Below are 16,911 nucleotides of genomic sequence, written 5' to 3'. Positions count from 1 at the left end.
TGTAGACTTCAGGATCTACTCCATTAGTCTTAACAGTCTCATAGATCTGCAAGAACTCAGTTAAGAACTGGTAGGGATCTTCTGATGGAAGTCCATGAAACTTGCAGCTCTGTTGCATCAGAGCAACTAATTGAGGTTTCAGCTCAAAATTATTTGCTCCTATGGCAGGAATTGAGATGCTTCTTCCATCAAACTTGGAAGTAGGTGTAGTATAATCACCAAGCATCCTCCTTGCATTATTGTTGTTGGGTTCGGCTGCCATCTCCTTTTCTTGTTCGAAAATTTCAGCAAGGTTGTCTCTGGATTGTTGTAATTTAGCTTCTCTTAGTTTCCTCTTCAGAGTCCTTTTAGGTTCTGGGTCAGCTTCAACAAGAATGCCTTTTTTCTTGTTCCTGCTCATATGAAAGAGAAGAGAGCAGAAAAAGAAGAGGAATCCTCTATGTCACAGTAAAGAGGTTCCTTATTGTTAGTAGAAAAAGAAAGGGAATAAAGAAAGGAGAATCCAAACACAAGGGTAAGGATAGGGGGTAGAGATTTGAGATGAAGAGAAGTGTTAGTAAATGAGTAAATAAATAGGATAAGATGAGAGATAGAAGTTTTTGAAAATAATTTTGAAAAGGAGTTAATGATTTTCGAAAATTAAGATAAGAAATAAAATTAAAATTAAAATTTAAAACAATTAGTTAATTGAAAAGAATTTTTGAAAAAGAGGGAGGTATTTTCAAAAATTAGAGAGAGAAAAGTTGTTAGGTGGTTTTGAAAAAGATAAGAAACAAACAAAAAGTCAAATAGTTAGTTGAAAAAGATTTGAAAATTAATTTTGAAAAGATAAGAAGATAAAAAGTTAGAAAAGATATTTTAAAATCAAATTTTTTTTTTGAAAAAGATAAAATTTTGAAAAGGATATGATATAAAAGATAAGATAAAAAGATATGATTAAAAGGATATGGTTAGGAAAGATTTATTATTTTTTTTTAAATTAAAATTAATTACTTGACTAACAAGAAACTAAAAGATAAGATCCTAGAATTTAAAGATTGAACCTTTCTTAACAAGAAAGTAACAAACTTCAAATTTTTGAATCAATCACATTAATTGTTAGCATAATTTTTGAAAATAAGGATAAAACTAAGAAAACGATTTTTGAAAAATAATTTAAAGGATTTTCGTAAATTAATAAGAAAAATGAAAAAGATTTAATTTTTTTGAAAAAGTTTTGAAAAGATAAAGTTTTTTTTAAAATTTGAAAATTTGACTTGACTTACAAGAAACAACTAATTACCCAAATTTTCGAAATTTTGAGAGAAAAAAGGAAAAGATATTTTTTTATTTTTGAATTTTTAATGATGAGAGAGAAAAACACAAATATGACCCAAAACATGAAAATTTTGGATCAAAACCAATGATGCATGCAAGAACACTATGAATGTCAAGATGAACACCAAGAACACTTTGAAGATCATGATGAACATCAAGAACATATTTTTGAAAAATTTTTGATGCAAAGAAAACATGCAAGATACCAAACTTAGAAATCTTTAATGCTTAGACAATATAAATGCAAAGATGCACATGAAAAATAATAAAAGACACAAAACAAGAAAACATCAAGATCAAACAAGAAGACTTACCAAGAACAACTTGAAGATCATGAAGAACACTATGAATGCATGAATTTTCAAAAATTGCAAGAACAAAATGAATATGCAATTGATACCAAACTTAAAACATGACATAAGATTCAAACAAGAAACACAAAAATATTTTTTATTTTTATAATTTTATTATTTTTTTGGATTTTATTTTATTTTTTTCGAAAAACATATAGGAAAAAGGAAGTAATGAATTCAAAGTCCTCAATCAAAATCCCAAGAATCATACCAGGTTAGTCTAAAGCTTGATGGCCAGCCAAGCTTTAGTATACCATTTTGAAACTCTAGAATTCATTCTTAAAAACTCTGAAGGATTTTTTGAAAACAAAGGGAAAATTTTGAAAAAAATTTTTTGAAAAGAAAATAAAAAAAAATTACCTAATCTGAGCAACAAGATGAACCGTCAGTTGTCCATACTCGAACAATCCCCGGCAACGGCGCCAAAAACTTGGTGGACGAAATTGTGATTCATACTTATATTGTTGTTCAAAATTGATTCCCAAGTAATGGCCCCAAAAACTTGGTGCTCAATACCATGCTCTAAACATAATTTCACAACTTCGCTCAACTAACCAGCAAGTGTACTGGGTCGTCCAAGTAATAAACCTTACGTGAGTAAGGGTCGATCCCATAGAGATTGTTGGTATGAAGCAAGCTATGGTCATCTTGTAGATCTCAGTCAGGAAGATAATAAATGGTGAGAGAGTTTTCGAATATTAATAATAAATAAACTGAAAATAAAGATAGAAATACTTATGTAAATCATTGATGGGAGTTTCAGATAGGCGTATGAAGATGCTGTGCTCCTTCTGAATCTCTACTTTCCTACTACCTTCATCCAATCCTTCTTACTCCTTTCCATGGCAAGCTGTATGTAGGGCATCACCGTTGTCAATGGCTACATCCCATCCTATCAGTGAAAAGGTCCAAATGCTCTGTCACGGCACGGCTAATCATCTGTCAGTTCTCGATCATGTCAGAATAGAATCCCTTAATTCTTTTGCGTTTGTCATCGCGCCCAACAATCCCGAGTTTGAAGCTCGTCACAGTCATTCAATCCTGGAATCCTACTCGGAATACCACAGACAAGGTTTAGACTTTCCGGATTCTCATGAATGCCGCTATCAATTCTAGCTTATACCACGAAGACTCTGATCTCACGGAATGGAAGGATCGGTTGTCAGGCGAGGGCAACCATGCGTCGTGCATCAGGAATCCAAGAGATACACACTCTAGCTTTCGCTTGTAGAACGAAAGTGGTTGTCAGGCACGCGTTCATAGGGACGGATGATGATGATTGTCACGGATCATCACATCCATCAGGTTGAAGTACGAATGGTATCTTAGAACAGGAATAAATCGAATTGAATAGAAAATAGTAGTAATTGCATTAAAACTTGAGGTACAGCAGAGCTCCACACCCTTAATCTATGGTGTGTATAGACTCCACTGTTGAAAATACATAAGTGAAGGTCCAGGCATGGCCGAATGGCCAGCCCCCAAAATATGATATGAATTCGAAAATAGGGAGAAGGACCTATGGTCAAAAGACCGAATGGTCAAATACACTGAATACAATAGTAAAAAGTCCTATTTATACTAGACTAGCTACTAGGGTTTACAGAAGTAAGTAATTGATGCAGAAATCTACTTCCGGGGCCCACTTGGTGTGTGCTTGGGCTGAGCTTGAACTTTACATGAGCTAATGCTTCTTTTGGATTTGAACACCAAGTTGTAACGTATTTTTGGTGTTCAACTCTGGTTCATGACGTGTTTTTGGCGTTTGACTCCAGAATGCAGCATGGAACTGGCCTTGAGCGCCAGTTTACGTCATCTAATCACGAATAAAGTATGGACTATTATATATTTCTGAAAAGCTCTGGATGTCTACTTTCCAATGTCGTTGAGAGCGTGCCATTTGGAGTTCTGTAGCTCCATAAAATCTATTTCGAGTGCAGGGAGGTCAGAATCCAACAGCATCAGCATTCCTTTGTCAGCCTTTATCAGAGTTTTGCTCAGATCCCTCAATTTCAGCTAGAAATTACCTGAAATCATAGAAAAACACACAAACTCATAGTAAAGTCCAGAAATGTGAATTTAGCATAAAAACTAATGAAAACATCCCTGAAAGTAGCTAGATTATACTAAAAACTACCTAAAAACAATGCCAAAAAGCGTATAAATTATCCGCTCATTAATTTGCAAAAGCAAGATGGATGGCAGGTTAGGTTTTAGAGACTTACAGTGTCAGAATTTATCCTATCTAGCCAAGTAAGCATGGGGGGTGATTGAACATCCAAATGCAATATGGGTAAAAATTCTAAAAGCAATATATTTTGAGGATAGTGATTTTTGGGAAGCTGGCATCGAGAGTAGAAGATCATGGGCATGGAAAAGTCTTATCCAAGACAGGGACTTCTTGAGAAGGAATGGGATATGGAGTATTGGAAAGGGCTCAAAAGTAAAAATATGGGAAGACAACTGGGTTATGGGCATGGGTAAAAATCCTTTTGAACAGAAATCACTCAGTAGATAGAGTAAACGAGCTCATCATCGAGGGAGAATGATGGAAACAAGAAAGAATAACAGAATTATTCCCGGAGAACATAAGCAACAAAATTCTGCAAACACCCATAAGTCTACTGAGGAGCGAAGACAGACTAATATGGCCTTTCAAATGGGATGGGGGTTACACAGTTAAGACAGGATATTATGTGGCAAAGAAGGAAAAAAAAGGCAGCGAAAGAGCGGAACCTCAACAAGCACAGATATGACGGATCTTTGGAAAGAGATGGGAAATGAATGTTCCGTCGAAGATAAGAATGTTTTTATGGAAAGCGGCACATGATATAATACCAGTATATAACAACTTATTTAAAAAGAAAATAACTAATCCTCCTATCTGTCAAATTTGCAGGGAAGGAATAGAGACAACGGAGCATGGAATTCTTCTATGCCAGTGGACTAGAGCAACATGGTTTGGAGCACAGAGTCAATGTCTACCAACACCAGAGACAATCAAGTCTTTTGCAAAATGGCTGATTGAAATGTGCAGGAAAATTATAAGACAAGGAAAGGAAGAGGCAGATAATCTGATTGGAAGAATTGGAATGCTAAGTTGCGAGATTTGAAAAATGAGAAACCAGGCTGTATTCCAAAATACTAATCCCAACCCCAATGCTCCATCATCAAAACTAAAATCCTAGAATCAAAAATCAGGGAAGTAATGCAAAAAAGGAGTAGCTCAGGAAAAACCAGAACAGAAATATGAGCAGAAGGAGCATTACCTGGAGACCTCCACCGGGGGACTGGCTGAAGACTAACGTAGACGGTGTGTATAGTAGATCGACGGCAGAGGGAGCAACTGCAGTTGTGATTCGAGACAATTCCGGAAAATTGTTAATAGGAGAATCAATGAGAATCAGAGCTTATTCTAGCCTGGCAGCAGAAGCAGAAGCAATGAGAAGGGCACTAATTCTAGCCACAAATCTTAATATGGAGCAAATTTTAATAGAATCGGACAATTTACCTCTTGTGCAAGCAGTGAAATCAAAGACTTATATAGGAGAGGTAGAATCAATTCTTCGAGATATTTTTCTTCTGGCTGAGAGTCTGTCCAATTGTGGCTTTACATGGGTCCCTAGAGAGGGAAATAAAGTCGCTAATGGAGTGGCAAAATGTTCCCTGACAGGTCGATTGGAGGAAAACTGGAGACGGAAGCCCCCACGAGAAATAACAGAACAATTAAGGAGTGAAGCTTTGAACCAGAACGGATGCATTCTAGAATTCAAAGGCAAGAAAATCTGAATTTCGGGGATTCAATGTGACAGAGAGGCCTGATGCCAAATTCCGGAACTCTAAACCCTCTCTTAGTTATCAAAGGTACTGATGCGACTTCGCCGGAAAGGAGAAACGTCTTCCTGAATAACGCTATCACACCTGGGCAAGACAGTCAACAAGGGAAGGAGAAATTCGACGCGGCAGAGAAACCAACTGGAATTTCCTTAGCGACGACGAATCATGGCAGTCATGCGACGGAAAAGGGCTTCACCGGCAGACAAAAGCATCAGACGGCGACGGTGAAAATCGATAGTTACAGCGAACGAAAAGGACTACGTTGTGGTAGAACTGAAGATCTTAGGCAGCGGGGCGGCGAGATACGCTGCCAGCGCAGCCTCTGGGATCGTCGGCGGTCAGACGGTGGTAATGGCTGCGCAGCTGATGAACACCCGAGTGTTGGAGAGCGAAAGAGACGAATGAGGAGAGCAGGTGCTACACCAATAGCATAGGGTTGTGTTGGCTTCTGACCCGACCCGATCTCTTGTTTGGTTTGGCATTGGGCCAAAGACAAAAAAAAAACTCAATTTTATTTGACAAAAAAAAAACTCAATTTTAGAAATAACTAATCCATTTTATATTATAATGCAATTTCTTCCTTCAAAATTAATTCTATTTGAGATTCGTTATTTTTACAATAAATAGTAAATCAAATCAAATTATTTTAAATGATATAAAATTTTATAAATATAACTTAAAATGTGTAAACTTTTACTCTAACAGCAAACTTTATAGTTTATATATAAGAAAAAACACACTAATACAAAATTAGTCAACAACACATAAATTTAGGTAAATCTTATACTTAGATAGTTATATGCACCCGATGAAAATTGGTTGAAATTGCATCATCATACAGAAAACCAAACTATCTAAACCTGAAGAATAGGACATAATTTAATTTGGGTACTTGATAATTGAGGAATTAATCGAGACAAATTAAAAGCATGATAAATAGTGAAAGAAATAGAGTTCCAATGTTGGGGGTAACATATATATACCACGTAGACTTTATCCTTACTCTTGGATCACAAATCTCATCCACTGAATCTAAAAAATCTGATCTTACTTTTTCGTACTTCACTGAAACACATTTCATCATCGTCCTAGCTTGTTAGTTTTCTGTCACAGCAAACATGGCTACTGCAGTAACTGCTGCAGTCTCATTTCCATCCACTAAATCCACCTCTATTCCAACCACAACAACCTCTATTGCTTCCCCACATAGACTCCTCTTCAAAAAGGTACATCTTTTGAAGCACTTAATTAAGGGTGCAATTCAAGAACTATGAATATGATGATCTGTGGTGGTGTTTGTGAATTGCCAGGTTACATTGCAGTATAGAGATGTTTGTATCAGTGGAAGAGTGGTTCCCATCAGAGCTCAGGTCACAACTGAGGCACCTGCTAAGGTTGAAAAGATTTCCAAGAAGCAGGAAGAAGGTGTTGTTGTGAACAAGTTCAAACCCAAGGAGCCATACATTGGAAGATGCTTGCTCAACACTAAGATCACTGGGGATGATGCACCTGGTGAAACTTGGCACATGGTCTTCAGCACAGAGGGTATTTATTTATATAATCATGCATGCTCTCATCCCTTTTTACAATTCAACAAATATTTGATTGTAATTATTGTTTCAGGAGAGGTTCCTTACAGAGAAGGACAATCAATTGGGGTGATTCCAGATGGCATTGACAAGAATGGAAAGCCTCACAAGCTCAGATTGTATTCTATTGCTAGCAGTGCTCTTGGTGATTTTGGAGACTCAAAAACTGTGAGTCCTATTTTGGAGACCTATCATGATTTGGGTTTTACCCTTTTGTTCCATTCATACTTCAATTTCTCTGCAATCTCATATATTTGATATGATGCTTTCATTCACTCACCCAGGTTTCTCTATGTGTGAAACGTCTTGTGTATACAAATGAAAATGGAGAACTTGTCAAGGGAGTCTGCTCAAATTTCCTATGTAAGGATCAATAGTTTGAGTTTTCAATATTTCTATAGTATGTTTCTTAAAGAAATTCAGGTTTAAATTTTAGCCTTTCTTTTTGGAACTTATGTTGCTGTTTATTCAGGTGACTTGAAACCAGGAGCTGAAGTAAAGATTACTGGACCTGTGGGGAAAGAAATGCTTATGCCAAAAGATCCCAATGCTACTATCATCATGGTACATCATCATTTTAATTCAAAAATGCAGTGTTTGATGATCCCTTTGTTTACTCATCATTGCTGTTTTGAATTTCATAGCTGATCATGCAAATTTTTCTATGCAGTTGGCAACTGGAACTGGAATTGCCCCATTCCGTTCGTTTTTATGGAAAATGTTCTTCGAGAAGCACGATGATTATAAGGTAAGTGAGCCACAAAAAAATTGAAACCAAATCTGATGCCTAGACAGTGAAAATGGCTATGTAAATACATTGTATGTATATGCTCAAAGTCTATGATGCTTCCCTATTTCATTCCAACTAAATGGAAATGCTTAATTCTATCTCTGTGGATATTTTAAGAATTATCAACTATGCTTAGCTAGTAAGCATAGGCAAAATAAAGCATTTGTTGCTTTAGAAACAAGAAAATTTTAATGTGGTAAATATGTTTGTATCTGCTGGTTTCATTTGACCAGTATCACCTTAGTAAGTGTAGTCCCTTATGTCAGATGCAATTATGAAAGGCTATAATAAGGAAATAAAATTACATTTGTTGCTAATAAGTATAACTTGTAAATGTTTTAACTAAGCAATAGTTCATAATTAAGAAGGGGAGCCTCGGAGCAGCGGATGAGTTGTCTCCACGTGACCTCAAGGTCACGGGTTCAAGCCGTGGAAACAGCCACTGATATAATTATCAGGTTAGGCTGCGTACATTACAACCTTGGTTGCGGCCCTTTCCCGGACCCTGCGTTAAACGCGGGACGCTTGTGCACCGGGTTGCCCTTAATAGTTCATAATTAAATTAACCAAGTTTTGAGACATGATTTAATGTATGCAGTTCAATGGTTTGGCATGGCTCTTCTTGGGTGTCCCTACAAGCAGCTCACTGCTATACAAGGAGGTGAGGTGGCTATACAAAATCATGTTTTTGTGGGACATGCATTTGCTGATAGATATTAATAACTGTCAACCTTTACATGGGGCAGGAATTTGAGAAGATGAAGGAGAAAAACCCTGAGAAATTCAGGCTTGACTTCGCAGTGAGCAGAGAGCAAACGAACGAGAAGGGAGAGAAGATGTACATCCAAACCAGAATGGCTCAATATGCAGAAGAGCTTTGGGAGTTACTTAAGAAAGACAACACTTTTGTATACATGTGTGGACTCAAAGGCATGGAAAAAGGAATTGATGACATCATGGTTTCACTTGCTGCCAGAGATGGTAACAAACATGAATCTACTTTGTCACTTTAACTTGGATTTTATCAAGAGAAAAAACTTGATTGATCATGGTGTGTTCTTTGTGTTGTAGGCATTGATTGGACTGAATACAAGAGGCAATTGAAGAAGGCAGAGCAATGGAATGTGGAAGTCTACTAATTTATATGATCACTTTCTGTAGATATAAAGCCATGTTAGTTTTTCTATTATCATCATGATTTTCTCCTCCTTCATGAAACCACTTCATCATTTTGAGGGTCATACAAATAATATAGATGAAGGCAACATTGTTTTATTTACCAGTTTCCTACCATATCTTTTGTGAGGATTTCTTTAATACCATATAGTTTCCTTAATGATTAAAATCATAGTTTCGACACGGTATAGTTATAAAGCAATAATTTGTTTTCAGTAAGCTATTTTGTATCACTTTTGAGACATTTAAATTGAAACTAAATTTGATTTCACAAACATTAGAAACATTCAGTAGTGCTGGATCTTGAAGGTGGTCAATATAAGGGTTAACTTGGCCATCAATAAATGAGTTCATGGTGGCTGAAGATCATGCCTAAGAGATGCATTAGGAGTAAATGTTTAAGTCTAGATATGCAGAAGAGATGGATAAAATACGAGGTATTTTCACAGCATAGCTTCTATGCAGAGAAAGAGCAATTATATTAATAGTTTGGTGCTAGGATTAAGTTGGCAATAAGAAATTTGTATATAGACTTGTATCGTCAGAAACCTTTGTAACAATTGGGTTTCAGTTTCATGATGGCTTGGTCAACAGAACATATACAGCTGAGTATTGAGGTACTAGATAAGTGGAGTATGAAGCTTATTTCGTTTCTTAATTTTTCAATTATAATAATAATAAGTTTTACTTAAGATTTGGTTGGGTAAATTTTATTTTTTTTACAGATAATTTATAAAAATTAGTTTTTAAAATATAACTTTTAATTATCAAGTGTGTATATATTGGCAAAATTTTCTTATTTTAAAAATAAAAACTTGAACTAATCTAATTCGAATATTTTATTGTTGATAACTCTGATTTATACTAACTTAAAAGTTAAAACAAATCAGCCTAGTATCTTTAGGATCTTTGACTAAAATTGCAACATATATGTTAGACGTTTTAGATACCCCTAAGATCTTGTTAATCAATTTAAATTAACACAACATTAGATATCTCTTTTGTTTGTGGATTTTTGGGAATCTAGTGGGGATAGAATTAGTAACCGTAGATTATGAAAAGATAAAGTATTAGAAGAGACGCGGAGTGTAGTTAGGGTTTTACGAAGTTGACGCTAATCTGCGCCACCGTTTCTTCTCCCAACTAACTCCAACTATATATATTCATTGATTGCTTAGACTTCGTCTCTGACAAAATTTCTAGGGTTTTCGCTTTGGCCTCTTTCCAATTCCCAAATGGCTGAAGAGAGGTACAGCGGCGTCGTTCAGTGGTTCAGCAACTCCAAGGGTTTCGGCTTCATCAAGCCCGACCAAGGCGGTGACGACCTCTTCGTCCACCACTCCTCCATCCAATCCGATGGCGCTTTCCGAACCCTAGTTGATGGCGATCGCGTCGAGTTCTCCATTGCTGACAACAGCGACAAGCCCAAGGCTCTTGACGTCACTGGCCCCAATGGCGCGCCTCTGCGCTCCGCTCACGACTCTGCTCGCGCCGGTAACGATAACAGACGCAGCGCTGGTGCTGGAGGAGGAGGAGGCGGCGGAGCCTGTTACCAGTGTGGTGATTTCGGTCATCTTGCTAGGGATTGCAGCCGTGCTGGCAATGGCGGTGGTGGCGGCGGCGGCGGTGCATGCTACAGTTGCGGCGGATTCGGACACATGGCTAGGGATTGCGTCAGTGGAGGCGGCGGAGGAGGAGCAAACGGTGGGGGCTGCTTTAAATGCGGCGAGTTCGGGCACATGGCGAGGGATTGCAGTGGAGGTGGCGGTGGCGGTGGCGGTAATGGCGGTGGTTGCTTTAAGTGCGGTGAGTTTGGGCACATGGCGAGGGACTGCAGCGGAGGTGGCGGTAACGGTGGTGGTTGCTATAGGTGTGGTGAGGTTGGTCACTTGGCTAGGGATTGCAACAGAGAAGGTGGTTCCGGTGCTGGTGGAAACGGTGGAAAGAGCACGTGCTTCAATTGTGGGAAACCTGGGCATTTTGCTAGGGAGTGCGTTGAGGCCTCTGGTTAAAGAAAAATAAAATAAGTGAATTGGGGAAAAAGACAAGACAAGGAGGAATAGTACATACTCTTCTTTTTTGAGCCTTTTTTCACAGTACTTGTTAATTACCTTTTAGCCCAGTATCAGTAACTTTTTCTTTTGGTTTATCAAATTCTAGAATTACACATAGGATTTCTCCTGGTTCTTAATGGTTTTCGCATGCAATTTTGCTTCTTTAACTGATGGCTTGATGCTTTATAGGATGGGATGCAAAAAATCCTGATTTTTCTTATCTTACTGCTTTCTTATTCCTGTTTTAATATTTGCATTCTTGATCTACTTGTTTAGTTATCTTGATTGTGAAATATTCATGTCTTCCTCTGGAGCTTTTAAAATCTCATTCTGGTTTTTCTGGTAGCAGAATAAGGTCATGACTTTGAATGTAGTGACGTTTCCTAGTACTATACCGTTGAGTGTGTGGCCTTGTACCGTGAATCATTGGTTCTTATTTCCAATATTGGATTGAAACTTCATACAATGGAATTAAGGATTGATTGAAGTACTTGTTGGTTGAGTAAGGTCTAATGGTATTGAGCTCAATGATCAAGCTGTAGTTTACCCGCTGAACAATTCCATCTGTGTGTATTGTAGATGTTGACAAGTTCTGTGGTGAACATGAGGAGAAGTGTCAATTTTTTTATATTATGTCTTGACCTTGCAACATTTAGTTGATAGAGCATGTGATTGCTGATTCTCTAGATTCCTAGAACAAATATAGTGCAACATGCTAGATCCCGTTGCAAATTGGGGTGGGGTATCTAATATATATTTTTATCATGTTGGCTTGCAATTGCTTTCAACCTGTGATGTATTGAGCGAGTATAAAGTCAAGCAACTTGTGGAGATGATTGAACCTGGAACCGTTTATTTTTATATAGTATCTTGATATCGGGTGTTTGTCTTTTACCTATGGCCTTTTCGTTGATAGGGAAGAAATAGTTAGGGACATCAGCCTTAGGTGGTAACGTTATGTATCCCACAGGCGCTTTAAGGGCTCAATTATTGTGCTGTTCAGGGTTTTTGACCTTTCGCTTGTGGATGTTAAGTGGCTCCACGAGCCAATGTAAAACCACAACTTGCTCTTCGCAGATACAACCAACTTGGTTGCTTGCATCTGTGACATATGATTTTTTATTCTATTTTATTTTTTGCTTTCTAATTGGTATGTACACGAAATCAAGACTAATTTCTGTATAATTTAAATGCTTAGTGATATATCCCTTTTTCTTTAAAAAATGTTTTTGGGGGCGAGGGGGGCTTGAGATTAGATTATTTATATCAACCTTATAATAATACTGCATTTCGTGTATCAATTATGTTCTGGATTAGGAACAGTTTGGAAATCTAATGCTATTCTCCAAAGGATAAGGTTGCATTTCCGATTCTGGCCCAAGAGGGGTACAATTGGCCCTTTTGTTATATACTCTCCGGTGCCACAGGGGTACTATCATCGACCCCTTCTACTTTCTGGGCTGGTTCTCATGTGCAATTATATGAATAAAAAACCTACTCCCAAGACCAAATTAAGGTTTAATGACATAAAACGTGACCAAAAGAACGTACTCTAAATTAAAAAAATTGTCCAAATCCATTTGAAGCCTCCCCTAAATCCAATCATCCAATCCACATTAAGCCCAGAACCCTCAACCCCAGCGGCCCACCCGACCAAAAAGAATAAAAAAGGCAATATGTTAACGGGAAAGTAAACTGAAGAACTGCAATAGCTTCAATGAAGGGACGGTCTTATTCTTTTAGAAGGCAAAGAGCATCTACTTTATGCATGAAGGAAAATATCTTGTTGATCGTTTATATTTTGAACCAATAAATTCTCATGCCACGCGGTCCTGAATATCAAGTGTTATTATATGGAACAAAAACAGAGAGAATCGATTATAGAAAAACGATCATGCATACTTTATTAAAATTGAAGACAGAGAAGTCACGCGGAATCTCGAAGGAAGTATCAACTATGAAGGGTACAAAAATCACATGAAATTAGTTACTGCACTGATGCACTACTTATATTTGACTGTTGATAAATACCAAACTGAGACTCATCTTCATCACAATTTCCCTAATCGCTAGGTCTCATTCCTTATTATTATATTCAGTATTCTTATAGTTTTGCGTGCATGTAAATTCGTAGCCGTCCTTTGTGTGTTCCCTCCAATCTCTGTGGCTTTCTGTCACCATTAGAATTGATTCCTTAGATAACCCTCCGCACATATATTACTATATGAGGTTCCTTAGATCCAACTTAAAATCATTTGATAAAAAATATATAAACTGTACCGACCTCACTTGAGCACTGGTCCAATGGCGGTTTATTGATGCAGATGATGCATGTGCAATGTTAAAGTGAGCCTGTGCCCTGTGGGCCTACAAAGTCACATGGTCCCCACGTTTTAATCTCTATAAAACGAGTTCCCTCCTAAGTCATACACTACACAACATTCAAAATACCCTCCTTAAAAGGCAACCTTATTATTTGTTATTCCCTCCACCCAACCCAACTATGGCCGCTTCAATTTATCAACATGCTGCTACGGCCCCTATTTCTGCTTTCTTCATTCTATTCTTATTCCAATTCCTAACAGGTCTGAACCAAATATTCATAAGTTACAATACATAATTAATCAAATTTGTCTTAGTTCTAAACATTAATATTGTGTTGTGTTGTTTTCTTTTAATGTTGTACAGGTTCGTATTCAGCAACATTCACAATAGTAAACAAGTGCAGTTACACTGTTTGGCCAGGCATTTTATCCGGCGCCGGAACCGCTCCTCTCTCCACCACCGGCTTCGCCCTCCAGCCTGGAGAGTCCAACGCCGTCGCTGTCCCCGCTGCCTGGTCCGGCCGTCTCTGGGGCCGCACCCTCTGCACTCAAAACACCACCACCGGAAAATTCACCTGCGTCACCGGCGACTGCGGCTCCTCCACCATGGAATGCTCCGGCGGTGGAGCGGCCCCTCCCGCCACCCTGGCGGAGTTCACACTGAACGGCGCCGGGGGGCTGGACTTCTTCGACGTGAGTCTCGTGGACGGGTACAATCTGCCGATGATAATCGAGCCTCAGGGCGGAAGCGGCGGCGGAAACTGCTCGGCGACGGGGTGCGTGGTGGACTTGAACAGTGCATGTCCGACGGAACTGAAGGTGATGAGTAGTAGTAACGGCGGTGAGGAGAGCGTGGCGTGTAAAAGCGCGTGTGAAGCATTTGGGGATCCTTCATATTGTTGCAGCGGAGCATTCGGTAGCCCTGACACATGCAAGCCAAGCTCGTACTCGCAGTTCTTCAAGAGCGCGTGCCCACGCGCCTATAGCTACGCCTACGATGACGGCTCAAGCACCTTCACATGTGCCTCTTCTGATTACCTTATCACTTTCTGTCCTTCCCCTTCCACTAGGTAATTTCAATTTAAATAAAATACTTGAGTTTTTACTATTAATTTATTATTTATATAGGAAATTGATGTAAGATTAGGTTTATGAATATTTGCACCGTCCATGATGTATAACACATAACAACACATTCCGTGTGATATAGCCAGCTTGTGTTCATATTTTGGATTGTTAATTATTGTGTTATGATGCAGTTCGATCAAATCGGGGAATGGGAAATATCCCGTGGCGGTGCAAGTGTCGGGATCTCATCGTGTGGACAACAACGACGTCGTATTCAACATGATTATTGCCATCTCTCTCTTGGTTGGGTTTTGGCGTTTCTGCCAACTCAATTAGTTACTACTTACAACCCTCTATACCTTATTAATTATTTGATTAGAGTGCCTTCAACTTGAGTCCTCTATAGCTAGGAGGAGGGTATCAACTAGCAAGCATCAAGTTGGTGCTCAAAATTCAAGATACAATCAGCACTACCTGACCAAGGATTTCAACTTGAGTCTTGAGGACCTTAATTATTATTATATTAATTGGTTCAACCACACATACAAGACAAAGAATTTAGGCATCAATTGTTACATCATCTTGGCCATTCATCATCTCTTGTCTTCTATCTACGGCATCGAGTCACTCAAACAGGAATACACACTTTAGGAATTTTTATCTTCCTTTTTAACGAATATAAATAAAGAAACATCAATTAGTAGTAGCCAGTGGGGGATCAATTTTTTTTGCTCCAATTGTAAATATGAACATCGGATTAATTATTAATAAAATTATGGAGTACGATTTTGATTCGCATATAATTTCTATTTTTTATTATTATTGGCAACTGCTTCCTAATGGCGCCAACTAAATATGTTCTCCTTTAACTTGCTTTCCAGAATTGATATGCTTCTACGTATCTAAGGATAAAACTAAACTATAATATATAAACCATATGTATCTATCTATATGTATAGACATTTGTTAAGTGAAACTTGATTAATTGAGAACTTGTTTACATTAATTTGGCTTTCAGTTAATTGTCAGTTGGTTTGCGCGTTCCAATCTTTAGCTACCACAAGTTTTAATCAAGGTCAGAAGCGATAAAACAAAGTTGTGTGATTTGATATTTTGAATAAAAAAAAATGATGGAGTAACAAATTACAAAGAATGATATTTTATCATAATGTTGTTGATGTGATGTTGGAATCCTTGTAATACCACAAGTTATTTACTTTGATTATACTCAGCCAACATCGGTTGCTTAATATTTTCATCACTTTTGGGCTTTTTCATTTGGCATCTTCACCTTAAGACGATGGCTATATTTTGCTACTCAACAAGAGTGCTCACCTTAAAGTTACACCTTGAATTCGGTTTTTTTTTTTTTTTCAAAGTTAAAAATGAGACTCTAACCCGAGACTTCTAGGTTAGAAGATAGAGAGACTATGTCATTTAAGTTATATTTTATTGGTACTTTGAATTCATTTCTTATATCATCGTTATTATCATTATGTATAAATCAAAATAGAGTAAAGTGACATATAAAAACTCTAAAAAATTTTATTTTAGAAATATTAATTCTTAAAAAAAATTCAATAAAATTCTTTACGATAGTAAATATGGACAAATTAGTTTAAATTAAGACTTTTTATTCTAATTATCGAGATTAATTTAGAAGTAGTGCGTCCACTCTGTTATCCTAAAAGTCTTTAGGGTTATACTAGGAAACTAATAATTTTTTTGAATAACATGAACAATGGACTTTAAAATTGGCCCAATTTAAATAAAACACACTAAACTCTCAAATTATTCACCTAGATCTTAATATTAAAATAATCATCCGCATACCTAGTGAATTGAACATCTAATATATCTATTATTTACATTATTTAATATTTTCATTGTCTACCAATACTTTTTCAAATTTTTATTGGTATTTTTTTTAAGATTAATTTATCCGAATTATAAATCTTCGGGAGATTTATTTGACCGACCTAATATTTAGTTTGTTCATATTATACAAAATTACAAATGATAAACTAAATTATAGAGATCTAATTAACACCAACATGTTAAATAATATTTTTTGGGTCACAAATGAGATTGAAGAAGGGTAGTGAGAAATTAAGCTTGTGGGAAAATGAATCTGTATATAGCAGTTATCTTTTGATACGAGGGGAGGGTGGGACATTTCTCCATCAAACTCATCTCCTAAACTTTATTGCATCAGCCACTGTACTTTATTGATTAATTACCTTATGATGAGGACTAAGTTATATGCAACTTGCAACTGAAAAAGGGTGAAAGCAAAAGTAACGACCATAGGCATAATAAGGCATGGAATTTTCAAGAAATTAATAAATAAAGTTGAAATTCTTCTCATGATGCATGAAATTGCGTTTCAAGCTTTTTATGCTG

At 37.2% G+C, this 16,911-nt stretch overlaps 4 protein-coding genes across 4 annotated transcripts; all 4 read left to right on the top strand.

The window, feature by feature from the left end:
* Nucleotides 1–4,919: 4,919 nt before the first annotated feature.
* LOC107487310 (uncharacterized) lies at nt 4,920–5,459 on the top strand. The gene has a single exon (XM_016107929.1). It carries the CDS (start codon nt 4,920–4,922, stop codon nt 5,457–5,459), a length of 540 nt encoding a protein of 179 aa, XP_015963415.1.
* Nucleotides 5,460–6,520: 1,061 nt separating this feature from the next.
* Nucleotides 6,521–9,161, top strand: LOC107487480 (ferredoxin--NADP reductase, leaf isozyme, chloroplastic). The gene is made up of 9 exons (XM_016108127.3): nt 6,521–6,733; nt 6,818–7,052; nt 7,131–7,264; nt 7,381–7,459; nt 7,569–7,660; nt 7,767–7,844; nt 8,485–8,547; nt 8,633–8,867; nt 8,958–9,161. The coding sequence occupies exons 1-9, from the start codon at nt 6,626–6,628 to the stop codon at nt 9,023–9,025; spliced, it is 1,092 nt and encodes a 363-aa protein (XP_015963613.1). The 5' UTR covers nt 6,521–6,625; the 3' UTR covers nt 9,026–9,161.
* Nucleotides 9,162–10,126: 965 nt separating this feature from the next.
* On the top strand, nt 10,127–11,336 carry LOC107487479 (cold shock domain-containing protein 3). The gene is made up of 2 exons (XM_052261408.1): nt 10,127–10,829; nt 10,905–11,336. The coding sequence occupies exons 1-2, from the start codon at nt 10,298–10,300 to the stop codon at nt 11,072–11,074; spliced, it is 702 nt and encodes a 233-aa protein (XP_052117368.1). The 5' UTR covers nt 10,127–10,297; the 3' UTR covers nt 11,075–11,336.
* A 2,065-nt stretch (nt 11,337–13,401) lies between these two features.
* Nucleotides 13,402–15,311, top strand: LOC107487478 (thaumatin-like protein 1). Its single transcript, XM_016108123.3, has 3 exons — nt 13,402–13,701; nt 13,805–14,510; nt 14,700–15,311. Exons 1-3 carry the CDS (start codon nt 13,620–13,622, stop codon nt 14,842–14,844), a joined length of 933 nt encoding a protein of 310 aa, XP_015963609.1. The 5' UTR covers nt 13,402–13,619; the 3' UTR covers nt 14,845–15,311.
* Nucleotides 15,312–16,911: the final 1,600 nt, after the last annotated feature.

This window comes from Arachis duranensis, chromosome 5, assembly GCF_000817695.3.
Source record: "Arachis duranensis cultivar V14167 chromosome 5, aradu.V14167.gnm2.J7QH, whole genome shotgun sequence".
Taxonomy (NCBI): Eukaryota; Viridiplantae; Streptophyta; class Magnoliopsida; order Fabales; family Fabaceae; genus Arachis; species Arachis duranensis.
The sequence above is the reverse complement of the archived record's forward strand: the minus strand, read 5'-3'. Positions and strand labels throughout refer to the sequence as shown.

Coding starts and splice junctions, on each gene's coding strand:
- LOC107487479 (XM_052261408.1), top strand. CDS start 10,298: ATGGCTGAAGAGAGGTACAGCGGCGTCGTTCAGTGGTTCAGCAACTCC. Junction 10,830..10,904: donor GGATTGCAGTGGAGGTGGCG/GTGGCGGTGGCG, acceptor ACTGCAGCGGAG/GTGGCGGTAACGGTGGTGGT.
- LOC107487310 (XM_016107929.1), top strand. CDS start 4,920: ATGAGCAGAAGGAGCATTACCTGGAGACCTCCACCGGGGGACTGGCTG.
- LOC107487480 (XM_016108127.3), top strand. CDS start 6,626: ATGGCTACTGCAGTAACTGCTGCAGTCTCATTTCCATCCACTAAATCC. Junction 6,734..6,817: donor ATAGACTCCTCTTCAAAAAG/GTACATCTTTTG, acceptor GTGAATTGCCAG/GTTACATTGCAGTATAGAGA. Junction 7,661..7,766: donor CCAATGCTACTATCATCATG/GTACATCATCAT, acceptor TTTTCTATGCAG/TTGGCAACTGGAACTGGAAT.
- LOC107487478 (XM_016108123.3), top strand. CDS start 13,620: ATGGCCGCTTCAATTTATCAACATGCTGCTACGGCCCCTATTTCTGCT. Junction 13,702..13,804: donor CTTATTCCAATTCCTAACAG/GTCTGAACCAAA, acceptor AATGTTGTACAG/GTTCGTATTCAGCAACATTC. Junction 14,511..14,699: donor TGTCCTTCCCCTTCCACTAG/GTAATTTCAATT, acceptor GTTATGATGCAG/TTCGATCAAATCGGGGAATG.